The sequence below is a fragment of the Bos taurus genome, chromosome 8, assembly GCF_002263795.3.
Source record: "Bos taurus isolate L1 Dominette 01449 registration number 42190680 breed Hereford chromosome 8, ARS-UCD2.0, whole genome shotgun sequence".
Classification (NCBI taxonomy): domain Eukaryota; kingdom Metazoa; phylum Chordata; class Mammalia; order Artiodactyla; family Bovidae; genus Bos; species Bos taurus.
In genome coordinates, this window is record NC_037335.1 from 103,592,588 (window position 1) to 103,606,672 (window position 14,085).

A 14,085-nucleotide genomic window follows, 5' to 3' on the forward strand; every position below is an offset into this window, starting at 1 on the left:
CACTGAAGAAAGAGATTTGGCAGAAAATGCAAAGAAGGGACTTCCCTGGCATCCCAGTGGTTAAGACTTTTTGTCTTCAAATGCAGGGGATTTGGATTTGATCGCTGGCTAGGAAGTTAAGATCCCACATACCTCTCGGCCAGAAAAAAACCCAATAAAGACTTTAAAAATGGTCCACATCAAAAAAAAAAAAAAAGCAAAAAGGCAGAAGGTGATGGTGAGAGACTTGAAGGCACAACAACCAATACCTATCTGAGCCGTGTTTGGGATCCTGATTCGCACAAACTGAAATAAGCCATTTATGAGACAAAGGGGGAGATCTGAATACTGACTGGACATTGGTTAATATTAAGGAATTGGCATTAAATTTTAGGTAGGCCGACGATTATCTTCAAGAGTGATTACTTATTGTTAGACATACACACTGAAATATTTGAGGGTTAAATGATTTGATGCCTGAAATTTGCTTCAAAATACCCCAGGAGTAGCAGGTGAGAGGTCGAGGAGGTGAGGCCGTTGATGAAAAAGGTAGATATGGCTGTGTGATCGGGCTTCGGGGGTTCATCACTGCTATTTTCTCTCTTGTATGTTTCGAATTTTTCTTAGCAGGACTTGAAAACAAACACAGCCTATCCTTACAGCATGAGTGCAATCACTGCTTTTTTTTTTTGAACAACAGGCTTGGGAGTATCTTCATCGCTGGGGGTACAACACTCCCATCACGAGCAGGGGGCTCCTGGTTGGCCCCCCAGATCCCCCAGACCCCCCCCCAACCCCGTGCCAATCCTATCCAGCCTCCAACCCACACCAGCAGGCGCCTTGGTGTGGAAGTGAGTCAGGCTTACCTGGAGCTGATGGACAAGCTTGGTGGCTTGCTCGGGTGTCTGAAATTCTTGGGGCACCCTGGTGATGGGGTGGGTAGGAGGTGGGTTCTTTCCAGGGCAGACGTCTCCACTGCTCAGCAGCACCTCTCGCACAATCTCGGCAGGAGACTTGAAGATCAGTGGCTTGGCAGGGCCCTCGGGCAGCCTACTGTGGCTCCTGGCCTTGGGGGGGTGGTAGCTCTCATCTTTGGGGAACTTCACCCGGGGTCCCACCTTGGAGAAATCAGGGAGCGGGTAGTTCAGCCGCCCCCGGCCGTACTTGGGGGCATCAGAAGATGAGTGGCCAGCCAGAGTGGCTCCCGGCCTGGGGGGTGGCCTGTCCTGCCGAGCTGGCCTAGGGGAGGGGTTGGGAGGGCTGATGGAGCCGGTGAATCGGGAAGGGAGTGGCTTAGGTGATGTCCGCGTCTGCTTCCAGGACTGGCCCCCCGGCTGAGGGCAGGAGAGGCTGCTGTTTTCTGCCCTCCATCTATCTGCAGGACACTGGAGGCTCTGGGCGAGTGGTGCTGAGGATCCCTGGAATTCCGTGGGCGTTGCCAGAGCAACACTTCCTTCAGTTCTGTCATTTGGGTTGAGGAGGTGGTGGCTGGGGCTCTGGGGTGAAGTTTCTGCCAGGGCAGTGGGCTGGGGGACATCAGTCTCTCCTTCCCAGGTAGAATCCAGGTTGTCACTGGGGTGATTTAGGCTCACAGTCCCACTGCTCCAGGACCTGGGTGAACTGAAGTCAGCAGTTGGGTTGACCTCAGAATGTTCTGGAAGTTTGTCTCCACTGGCTTGTTTGCTAGAAGCTACCCAGCCTGCAGGCTGACCCCAGTCCAGAGTGGTGGGGCTGGTGCTCCCATGGCCCCCTGAGCTGAGATAGGTCTCATACCCCAACCTCGGGGAGCTCTCTCCAGCTTCCTGGACCTCAGGACCTTGCAGAGCCTCACTTGGATCCTCTTTGGTCATGTCCGATTGAGGATCCTGCTGGGGGAGCCAGCTGAGAGGCAAGTTGGAACTTTCTGGGCTGTCCTCATCCTCTTCTTCAGACTCTGGAAAGACACGTCATGGCTTCATATACACGAGACCTGGACTCACCGAGTCCCATTACCTAGGTCATCTCAACCCCTGGGCTTTCATTTTCCTAATATGGGGTGATGGCAAGAAGCCCAGTAAATTCCCCCATACGGCCAAATACTTACCTAATACCTCCTCTGGTGGTCTCAAAGGTCCTCCAGCCTCAATCCTTAAACCTGGTTGTCCCCCTAGTGTTTCCTGTCTCAGCAAATGGAAACATCACCCCATCCAACTGCACAAGGCAGAAACCTGCAGGGTGTCTTTGCTATTTCCCTTCCCCTAAACCCCACAATCCAACCTGTCACCTGCTCCGGTCCTGGTTACCTCCTAGGGTGCTCTCAAACTCACCTACTGCCCTAAAGTCTCTTGCCTGGACCCCTGTAGCAGCCACTTAATCATCGCATCCTCCACCTGAAAATTCACCAGTATTTTCCTCTTGTTCCCAGGACAGAGCTGAGCCTTTAACATGGGCTGAAGGTCCCTGTCTGCACCCCCCGTGAGGTCTTCTGTTCCAGCTCTTTCCACGGTCCCTCTCAGTCTTTCCCTGGCCTAGCCGTGCCACACCCTCTCCTGCCACAGGGCCTCTCTACACGCTGACCTCTCTGCTAGGGTCCTCTTGCCCTCTGTTTGCCTAGTTAACTCCTATTTGTCCTTCACACATTAGCTCAACCTTGACCTCGTCAAGGCAGTCTTCTCTAACCTTCCTAACTTAGGTCAAAATCTCCCTTTTATAGGCTTTCACATGACTGAATACCTCTACGTTGAAATACTTATTACAGTGGCAGCTTTCTATTTATTTATGTGATTGCTTCATTAATATTTTCTTCCCCCACTGTACTGTAAGCTCCATGAGGACGAAGATACCCTCTGCTTTTATTTACTATTGTATTTGCAGAGGAACTGCTCAATATTGGTTGACAGAATAGAAAGAAGAAGGAAGGGAGGGATAAAAGACAATAATGCATGCAAAACTCCCCCAAAATGGATAGTTGTTGGAATTATTATACTGTAGGTGCTCAATATTCATTCATCCATCCTACTCACCCACCCTCCCACTCATCCGTTTGTCACCCACTCATCCATTGATCCGGAGAAGGCAATGGCACCCCACTCCAATGTTCTTGCCTGGAGCATCCCATGGACAGAGGAGCCTGGTAGGCTGCAGTCCATGGGGTCGCTAAGAGTCGGACACGACTGAGCGACTTCACTTTCACTTATCACTTTCATGCACTGGAGAAAGAAATAGCAACCCAGTCCAGTGTTCTTGCCTGAAGAATCCCAGGGATGGGGGAGCCTGGTGGGCTGCCGTCTATGGGGTCGCACAGAGTCAGACACGACTGAAGCGACTTAGCAGTAGCAGCATCCATTAATCCAACCATCTATCCTTCCAATAATCCATCCATCCACCTATCCACCCACTCACCCATCCCTCATCCACTCACCTACCTATCCATTCATTACCCATCCATTTACCCACTCATCTACCTATCCATCCATCCATTCACATATCCACTACCCACTCACCTATCAACCACTCACCCAATCATCCACTCATCCATCTATTTATCCACCTATCTGCTTATCCACCCACCCATCCATCCATACATCCATCTATCCATCTATGCATCATCCATGAAGTCAGTGCTTATTGAGCACTTACTCTATCCTAGACCCCACGTCCGCCTCTGGCACAGATCCCGAGTTTCAGGAGATACAGTCTGGGTACCACCAAGCACAGACTCTCTGCTCTGGCAGATGCACCTTTGCCATAATCCTTATGTCACTCTTTGCTCCCCCATGCTCTTTCCTCTAGCCTTGGCATTTCTATATCTTTCCACTCCTTAAAATTTCCTTTAGCAAGCCTCTCTTGTTTACAGCAGATTAAGTAACTTGCTCATGCAGTGGCTCAGAGCAGTTCTGGACTTGGAAGCAAGGTCCCAGCTATGAAGGCAAGTTAATCTCTGCTGATGGGGAACATGTGGTGGAATGAAGAGGTCGGACTTTGGAACCAGGCAGCCGTGGGTTCATTCCTGGCTTTTCTGATCCCTCACAGGGCGCCATGAATAAGAAGTTGACCACTGTGGCGGTCTTTATCTGGAGGCTAGTCTCTCCTACTGGCAGAAGGCGGTGAGTAAAGAAGGAGGCACGGTTTGTGCCCTGCCCAGCCCTGTGCCTGGGACAGAGTAAGGACACAGGATGTGGCAGCGGCTGTTACATCACAGCAGGGGGCACCCACGTGACCTCAAGGAGAGATCCCATTTGCCATTCCCTGAGGAGAGCTCAGAAACGGCTCCTGAGTGGGTAGCTGTGGGCAAACCCCATTTTACACAGACCCTGCCTGAGGAACCTGGGGTCACTGCACAATCTGCCGTTGGCCTGATGGCTTCTCTGACATCCATGAGGGCCTACCTGATTGCAGAATCCTAAGACGGGGGTGTCTCACTCAAACTCAAATGCAGTAGGCACAACGTAATCAAGCTCGATGGTGTTATTACTCCCATTTCACAGATGGGGAAAATCAAGCTTCAGAGAGGAGAAAGGACTTGCTGAGCCAAGCTAGCAATTTAGTCTCAGTTGTTTTTGATGCAAAGAGAACGGTTATTTTAGAAAACAAGGGAAGCCAACATTCTCGTTGCTAACTGGGATTTTAAAAAATTGTAAAAATGGGCATAACCCCTGAACCAGGCAATTAAAATGATCAAGGTTATCATCAAAGCAGGTGTGCAAAGATAGACTAATGCCATATCTCTGCATTATTTGTAATAGCAAAAAACTAGACATTACCCAGTGCGCAGCAGTAAGAGGATTGGCTCAACAAATTACAGAATACCCACACCATGGAATTCCTAAGCAGACATTAGAAATGGTTTGTGGAAGAATATTTGATAAGCTGGGAAAGTGCTCATATCTGTTAAGTTACAAAAAAGCAAGCCACAATACAGCTTGTAGAATGTTCTATATTCGTATTACATATATATATATTTTCACACATATGAAAAAGGGCAGCTATCTGGATAATGAGTAATTTTCAGTCTTTTTCTATTTTGGTTTGTATTTTCTGATTTTTCTGCAATGGACAATATTGTTTATATAATTCAAATCTTTAAAAAAATTTAAATTATAGGCTTCATTAAGTGGATAACAAACAATGTCTTACTATATAGCACAGGGAACTCTGCTCAATGTTATGTGGCAGATGGATGGGAGGGAAGTCTGGGGGACAAAGTATACATGTATATGAATGACTGAGTCCCTTTGCTGTCCACCTGAAGACATCACAACATTTTTAATCAGCTATACTTCAACATAAAATTAAAAGTTAAAAAAAATTTAAGCATAGACTTCATAGATTTTAATTTAAAAAATTCTGAAACTCCACATTCACTTCCCACCTCCCTCCTGCTAGAAGGTGAGATGTTCAGGGTACCACTGTGGCATTGTAGGGGAGTCAGCCTCACCCGCTTCTGAAGACTCTCCAGATTCGGGATCCTGGCACCCAGCAGGCTGTGAGTCTTGGCCCCACTTGAGTGGCTGCAGGCACTGCTGGGCCTGGCGGAAGTCCTCCAGGAGCTCGGGGCTGCTCGCAGTGGGAAAGGGTCCCTCCTCTTCTGAGCTGCGTGTGCCACTCTCATCAGCATCCTTTCCCTTTTCAGCCCAGGCCCAGCGCCGCCGCTGGGGCCCCTTCCCCAGGCCCGGCTCGACCCAGTGGACCTCTGTTCCAGAGCTGGCCATTGGGCCTGGCCTGCGTTTCACCTGGGCCCCTTCATCTTCAGGAGGTGGAGCTGCCCCTATGGGCACCAGAGTCCCCACTGGCCCTTCTCAGCACCAGCCATCCTGCTTGTGGCCTGTTGGGACACAAACAAAGGGAGACCATGAGTCCTCGAGCTCCCTCCTGTCTTCAGGAGCAGGAATCAGCAATCAGAAGCCCTGGTTCAGTCCTGGCTCCAGCCCTTTGAAGCTGCATGACCTTGGCCCGATCATTCCACCTTGGATTCCTTCATGAGTAAAACTGGGGTAATAATTCTTCTTTCTCTAAAGAGTTTGGTAAAATGCCCTGAGATACAGGATAAGGAGCCCAGAGGTCAGCAAACGGCAGGGTTCTCTGTGTGCCGTGACCGTGGGCCAGGGTCCCCATGTGGGCGCTGGGGCACAGGCCCTGTTCACGTGAGAACTGAGAGCCCAGAGGTAGCAGACAAACAACCACAATTACAAATCCAAGTGAGAGTGATGGGGAAGCCCAGGGAGGGATCCCGGGGGTCCAGAGCTGGCCCAGGAGGTCAAGATATAGGTCCCATGTAGAGAACGTGTCCTCTGGGAAACTTCCTGAGCCCCCTCGGGAGTGAGGGAATGGTGAAAACAGCATTCCGGTACCCCAGATAATTGAAAACAGGTACTCAAATGAATACATGTGCACACACTTTCCTAGCAGCACTGCTTGTAACCGCCAAAAGGTAGAAACAACCCAGACGTCCATCCATGGGCAAATGGACCACCGAGTTGTGGTCCATCCACACGGAGGAATATTGTCCGGCCACAAAAAGGAATGAAGCGCTCACACATGCTACAGGGATGAACCTCCAAAACAGGATGCTAAGTCAAAGAAGCCCAACACAAAAGGCCACACACTGTATGATTCTGTCCATATGGAAGATCCGCAATAGGTGAATCCACAGAGAAAGAGACTAGTGCTCTTAGCTGGGGCAGAGGGGAGTGACTGCTGAGCGGACATAGGTGTCCTTTTGGGGTGATGAAAATGTTTTGAAACTAGATAGCAGTCGTTGCACAACTTCATAAATATACTAAATGCTGCTGAATTGTTCACTGGAGAGGGGTTAGATTCGTGTTGTGAATTTCACCTCAATTGGAAAAAACAAAAAGAGCATTCCAGGCAGAGGACCATCAAGTACAAAGGCCCGGAGGCAGGAGGGGCACGTGGACATGGCTTCCTGATGGCGGTGCTGTTTGCGGGCAGGGGCGGGGCTCTGAGAACAGACAGTGTGGGCCTGAGACGTGATGACCAGACCCAGGGGCCTCCTGGGGCCTGTTCAGGAATTTGCAGCATATCCCCGACTTGGGAGAGCACCCAGAGGTGTGGTTACAAGTTTCACTCCGGCTGCTTGGGGAGAATGAACCAGAAAGGAGAGCCTGGCTACTGAGCGAGCCATGGCAAGGGAAGGATGGCTGCAGAAGGGCTCCTCACCACCTGCCTTCTCTCCTCTCTTCTTTTCCCTCTTTTCTTCCCTCCCATCTCCTCTCCCCTCCTGCTATGGCCAACACCCCCCAAACACTCCCTCTGAGTCCTGGAAACACAAAGCTGGCAGAGCAGTGGCATGGTCCCACCCCAGGGGCTCCTGCAAAGGACCCACTCTGCAGATGGGGAAACTGCAGAGGACCAGAGCGTGAAGGGGCCTTGCCTGAAGCCGTGCACAGGTCAGGATAAGGCTGTCATGAGACGTCACCTTGCAGTTAGGGTAGTTAGGGTCCTGGCTCTTCCCTCCATACCCTGGGGACAATGAGAATAACTTCAGGCCTCTCAGGACAGATTTATCTGTGTTTGTCCCTGCAGCCTCATGAGTGGTCGGGTCCTGGTCAGAGCCTTGGTTTTTACCGTTGAGAAAAGCCAGCAGGCAACAATTTCTCGACAGAGTTCCCCAGGGATCAGCTCAGCCCAAGAAAGGCTGCCGCCTACTCAAGGGCTGGCGTAGGAACGGGGAATAACACTGTTCCCTCTCTGGTCTCAGGGTCCTCACCCTCTTCCCCTGACCCAATTGTCTTCCCTCCTCCTCGAGTTACCCAGATCACCCTGTAAGCCTCTGCGTGATCCCTACCACACAGGCTGGACCCTCTCTGTGCCGGCCCAGACAAGACGCTTTACTGTCTGTTCTCAATCTGTTCTCACCCCAAACAGGTAAGGAGGTCAAAAGAAAACTAGTTTTCAAATGAGAAAACTAGACCTCAGCATGGATTGGTGACATGGCCGAGACCACCCAGCTGGTTAGTGACAGCAAGATTGCAACTGTCGCTTGCGGGCACAGTGGGGGAAGGAGAGGGCGGCTGGATTGAGAGCGTGGCACTGACACATGTATATGACTATGTACAAACGAGACCACCAGTGGGAAGCTGCTGTGTGACACAGGGAGCTCAACCTGGCGCTCCGGGACAACCCGAGGGGCGGGACAGAGCTGGGCGGTGGAAGGAGGTTCAGGAAGGACAGGACCTGTGTCTACTTACAGCTGATTCACGTTGTTGTGTGGCAGAAACCAAGACAACATTGTAAAGCAGTTATCCTCAAATCAAAGTAAAAAAAAAAAAAGAATTTGTAACAATTGACTTCGGCCCAGTGAGGGGCCAATTTTTTTTTTTTTTAAATCACACACCATTAAAAATATATTTGCTCATATACCTAGTACATATGTATTTCTTATAACATTATCCACATGACTTCTCACATGAACACATTAAAATATATATATATATATATAATTGAATTTTTTAAAGATCCAATAGAAAACAAATATTTGAAAAGGAAGTTCTAATCCTTGCTCCTTATACTCTCTTGGGGGGCCTGTACCCCTCTTGGAAATTCCTGATAACTTGAGCGCTCATACAAGAGGCAGATTCACTTTGCTGTATAGCAGAAACTAACATAACAATGTAGAGCAATTATACTCCAATTAAAAATAAAAGACAAAAAGAAAAAAACAATTTACTTGTTTTGCCTAATAGTAATAAAAACTCAAGGGAAAAAAAAAACAATCCTCTAAGAATGCAGAGCCTTAGGTTGACCCAAAGAGAGCTGGATTCCAGAGCCTGGGACAGGGCCCAGGAATCTGCATTTTAAACAGCTCTTCAGGCAAGGCCCATCTTTGCCCTTGACTAGTATTCTTGCCTGGAGAATCCCAGGGACAGAGGAGCCTGGTGGGCTGCCATGTATGTGGTCACACACACAACTGAAATGACTTAGCAGCAGCAGCAGGCCTTCCGGACCCTGCTGCTATGGCAGGTGTAGGAGGTACTAAAAGCCGCTGCTTTTCTCTTTTTGAAACTTCTGCCAAGGAAGGGGGTGGGGGAGGCATGTGGGGCTTTCTGATGCTTTAAAGGGCTTTTTTCTAGTCGTGCCACAGAGCAGCCCGCCCAATCAGAGGGGCCTTGGTCGCACAAAGAGGAACATCCTGTCTCCTGGGATGACTCAGTCATGGCAGAAATCTCACTGTGACCAGGGGTAACCGCCTGTCAGAGGCAGCTGCGGTCACTGGCTGAAATTTTGCATATGTTCCCCAGGCCCCCAAACCTGTGAGCCTTTCGTGAGCAACGCCCCTGCCTTTTGCGCAAGCCACAGGCTCCAGGACCAGTCGGTCAGCCAGTCAGTCAACAAACACACATGAGTGCCAATCACATGCGGACTTCATGCTGGGCCAGGACAGTTTTTCACTAGGCAATCGAGAAAGAGAAGCAGGCAGGGGTCCAGAGACAAGCTTCTGGGCTTGGTGCAGCTGCTCCACCTTGAACAGCTGGGCTTCGCTTTTCTCACCAAGATGGAGAAAACGCCACCTGCCTTTCAACCGTGGGAAGGGGCACCCTATGAGGGTGGGCTGGGAGGTAAGAACTTAGTTTCCTGGTTGACTTGCTGGCTTCTGAAGACCACAGACTCACAACTCTCAACCCCCTCCTCCTCGAGGTCCTACTTCATAGTAACAAAGATATTAATACATATTGAGTGCCCAGTGGGTGCAAATTAACTTGAAAAAAACAAACAAACAAACAAACAAACCCTGGGACTTCCCTAGCTGTCCAGTGGTTGGGATTTATTTCACCTATCTAGGGTGTGGGTTGGGACCCTGATTGGGGAGCTAAGATCCCGTGTGGCTCGAGGCCAAAACACCAAAACATAAAACAGAAGCAATATTGTAACAAATTCAATAAAGACTTAAAAAATGGTCCACATCAAAAGTTTTTTTAAAAAAAACCCAGCCCTGTGATCTACTGTGTGCCAAGCGCTACACCATACACGAGGAATAGACATGAGTAAAAGCATTCCAAAATTTCAGATGAGGGGTACAGAAGGGCTACTGTTGCAGGGAGCCTGAAACTGGGCCTGAGAGACAAAGGATTTGGAGGAAGAAGAACGAGCAAGGGCGTTACAGGCAGAGGGAATGGTACAGGCAGAGGTACAGAGGTCTGAAAGGGTGAACAGAAGTTGACTGAGGCTACGGCAGGGGCCCCTGACTCCTCAGGCTGGTTCTAGTCGGCCTTCTGAGGGCACATGGCAGCTTCCGAGGGGCGGTGGGGTTGGGGGGCTGAGCTCGGGAGAGCCCCAGGAGCACTGAGCCTCCTCGGGAGCTGGGCTGTCCTTGAGGGGGCCCTGCCAGCCCTGGGGGAGCTAGCCCCAGAAGGCAGCACCGGCCACTCCCCGCGTCTTTGGTGCGCCGCCTCCCTGCTGCTCAGAGGGTAAAGCGTCTGTCTACAACGCGGGAGTCCCGGGTTCGATCCCTGGGTTGGGAAGATCCCCTGGAGAAGGCAGTGGCAACCCACTCCAGTACTCTTGCCTGGAAAATCCCATGGATGGAGGAGCCTGGTGGGCTACAGTCCATGGGGTCGCAAAGAGTTGGGCATGACTGAGCGACTTCACTTTCCTTTCCCTGCCGACACGCCACCTCACGCCTGGTTCTCCTGAGGGTCTGTGAGTCCCTTGTGGTGTCTATCCACTTCCTGAGGGGCTCAGCCACCCCCACGGGGCTTCTCTGTCCCCTCAGTCCAAAAGTGAAGACCCTTCCCTTCACGGCTCCAACCCCAGGTTCTCCTCTGCCAACTTCAGCTGCACAGCCCACCTCTGCCCACCTACCCTGCCCTCCAAAGCCCTGTACTGGCCAGCCAGGGCTCTCCGAGGCAGCCCCCCACCACACCCACCCAGTCCCTGACATCTCCCAGATGTAGAAACCGAGCCGGAGGGAGGTGGCCAGCTTTCACAAGACCTCACAGCCCGGAAGTGTGGCCAGTGATTGAAACCCAGGGCTTGTGACTCTGAAACCAAGTCCATCAGACTCGGTGGGCAGTAAGAGAAAGGGAAGGAACCCCCCTCCGCCCTTTACCAAGTGGCTGGGCCTCTCCAAAAAGACAGGGCTTTTGAGCTCACAGCCCTGTACTCAGCTGCCCTCCGTGGCTAGTCGGCAGGGCACAGACCTGCTGTTATCAAGGTGGGGGTGGGGGGGATGTCCTGCCAGCTGTGTAGAAACTAGTTCCCTGAGGTCCCCAGCCACTTTCCACACTGGATGTGCCCCCTGCCCACCAGCGGCAGTAGAGGCCCAGGAGAAAGAGGAGAGATGCCCCTCGCTGCTGTGGACTCTTGCTCCACCAGTCTGAAGGGCTGGGCTGGGTCTGGGGGCCCCTCCCTGGCTTCTCTCCTTGTCCTTGTGCAGCAGAAGGGCCACTCTTTAGTGGGGACCCCACCTCCCACTGCATCCTGGCTGCTCCCCACCCATGCCTCATGTTTGAAGCCCCTTAGCAGCCCATGGGACGAACTCGCCATGTGCAGAGAAGAAAGAACTCCCCAGGCACAGAGAGGGACCAGCGCTTGCCCAAGTTCACCGAGATCAGAACCAGAGCTCAGGCTGGGATCCAGGATTCCGAGGCTTGAGGAAATGTCCCCCAAATCCACCCCTGCCCCTGGGGGCTGGGCTCCCGAAAGCCGTAGAGAAGTAATACGGCTGCCACAGCTGCCACTTCCTGGCTGGGCTGGTCCAGATGCCTGGACTGTCCCAGAGAGCCTGTGACTGGCCCATCCAGGGGGAAGGCGGCTCCTCTGACCCCCCCCACCTCCCCCGTCCTCCTCCGCTCCCTCACCTCTCTCAGGCTCCACCACCATCCTGCTGGCCCAGGCTCAGGGGACCTGCATATGAGGTCTTTGTTCCAAACCTGGGGAGCCCCCTGTCTCCACGGCACCCTGGCCCGCCTCCAGGCCGCTCTGCCAGCCCCAGCCGCTGCTCACAGACAAGCATCGCTCCCCACCTCTCCCCGCCCCTGCTGTGGCTGAGGCCGCCTTGCCTCGGCAGGAAGCGCCCAGCCTGATTTCCTACAAGTGTTTCTCAGAAGGAGGGGGTTTGTCTGTGTGCAGAGTAAGAGGGAACAGAGGGAGCTTAACCCCTTGCAGGCCCTCTGCGGGTTGGCACCGTTCAGGAAAGGACTTGAAGAAACTTCCAGTGTCAGAGCTTGGGACCATCTCCACCAGAGTATACAATGGGGACAAAAAAGCCCAGGGAAGGTCAGAGAGTTGGCCAAGGTCACACAGCATGCTGAGCCTGGAAGGAGGCCTCCAGCAGCCTCAACCCTCTAAGAGCTTTCTCCACAGCCCCTACTCTCCAGATCATGACCTTGTTCAAAGCCCCCTCACTAGGGCACAATGCCCATCTGTACAATGGGAGCCTAGGCTGGGATTGGATGGGAACGGGAGCCAGATGCTTGCTTGGCACCCTTTCAGCCCTTTGCAGCCTGTGGGATGAACTCATCATGTGCTGATAAGGACACTCCAGGCACCAGCGTTTGCCCAAGTTCACTGAGATCAGAATCAGAGATCAGGTTGGGATCCAGCTAGGATACTCTGGCCTGTCTGCCAATACCTCAGGGAGGCTTCCAACACCTCAGGGAGGCTGCAATGATTCCTGCCATCCCACCCACCGTCCTCATCCCAAGCTGGGCCTGTAATTAAGAGGGATATTTTCCCGGCATCATGGAGGTAGAGAACTGGCTGATTGCTGATCAAACTGAACTTCACTGGCAGGGCACAAGACAGGCTAAGCCCTGGCTCCACTAGACATAGACAGTAAACAATCACGGAGAGAGACAGACAGGGTGACATGAGATGAAGATCCATACCCCAGGCTGCTTTCAGTAACACGGATGCCTAGGTTCACCCAGAGTAACAGCATCAGTCTTTGGGTATCAGTGATTTTAAAGTGTCCCAGGTGACTGGAATGTGTGGCCCTGGTAGCCAATCTGTGGGTCAGAGGGTCATGTGTTGGGGCAAAGAGTTTGGGGATGGCCAGGAGGGTCTTTGTGAGAAGGTGACATTCAAACAGGGGACCAGAAGGAAAAGATGGGCAGGAATAAGCCACAAGAAGGGCTGAAGGTAAAGTATTCTGGAAGGGTGAGTGCAGAGGGCAAGGTGGGAACCAGTGGGGCTTTCCCTGGGAACAGCAAGTGTGTGTGCAGAGCAGAGTGAGCCAAAGTGGAGAGGGGTGGCCTGTGTCCGTCCCCTGCAGCCTGTGGCTCCTTAGCCCTGGCCCTGCCCAGGATCCAGGGATTCTGATTCAGGAAACTGAAAAAGACACTGTGGCCTCTGTATTGTCCAAAAAGCCCTCTGATTAGTGCTGCTGAGCAGCAAGGTTTGGAAACTACCCAGGTAGGACAGAAAAATGCATTTTACAGACGGTTCGGACCTGGCTTCAAATCCCAGTCCCACCTCTTTCTTGAGAACTCTGTGACCTTTGAGCCTTCACCTCAGCCTTCCAAGCCTCAGTTTCTTCATTTATAAAACAGGGATAAGAAGAATAGCCACTCTGCAGGACTGCTGCCAAGATCCAGTGAGGTAACATTTGCAAAGTGCAGAGCCCCGGTGCTTGGAACATGCACGCGAGAAGGAATGAATGAATTCTCCCAAGGTCAGTTTGTATCCGGCAAAGCTAGAACCTGGTGCCCTCATCCCAGTAATCACCCCATCCCCTCCCCTGCCTTTTTCTCACATCTGGGGGGCGGGGTCTACCCGCAGCCTCAGCCAAAGGTGGAACGGAGCCAATCCCTAATAAGGCTCCTCCTTGCCAGTTCTGGTGACCATGTGGGCCATTGTGTGAGGGGCGGGCTCCCCTGACACCCCGTCACTCACTCACTCTCTCCCTCCCTGGCCATTAATTCAGGCAGCACTGCCATCAAAACGCCAGGTGGCTGCTGCTTCCAGGCACGCTGTGCAGCCCCTAAATAACCCGCCACCCCTAACTTAGAAGCAGGCGCCGAACCCCAAGGGAGACAGCCCCTGTGTGCCCTGTTCCATCTCCTTGACACCCCGGGCTTACCAACCCTTCTCCCTGCCTTTGCTTGTGCGATGCCCTCTGCCAGCACACCGTCTCCAACTACAGGCCAAATCCTACTTAACCAACCA

General features: G+C 52.1%; 1 protein-coding gene across 2 annotated transcripts in view; it reads right to left on the reverse strand.

Moving 5' to 3' along the window:
- The window catches only part of AKNA (AT-hook transcription factor), a 58,868-nt gene that overhangs the window by 36,042 nt on the left and 8,741 nt on the right, over positions 1–14,085 (reverse strand). The window contains exons 1-3 of one of the 2 annotated variants that reach the window (XM_024996347.2): positions 11,778–11,900; positions 5,396–5,782; positions 846–1,912 (exon numbers count right to left, since the gene is read on the reverse strand). In XM_024996347.2, the coding sequence (XP_024852115.1) occupies positions 846–1,912; positions 5,396–5,669 (1,341 nt within the window). In that variant the 5' untranslated portion in view covers positions 5,670–5,782; positions 11,778–11,900. Of the gene's footprint in view, positions 1–845; positions 1,913–5,395; positions 5,783–11,777; positions 11,901–14,085 lie in introns of those variants that run through there. The other variant, XM_024996348.2, reaches the window with a different exon arrangement.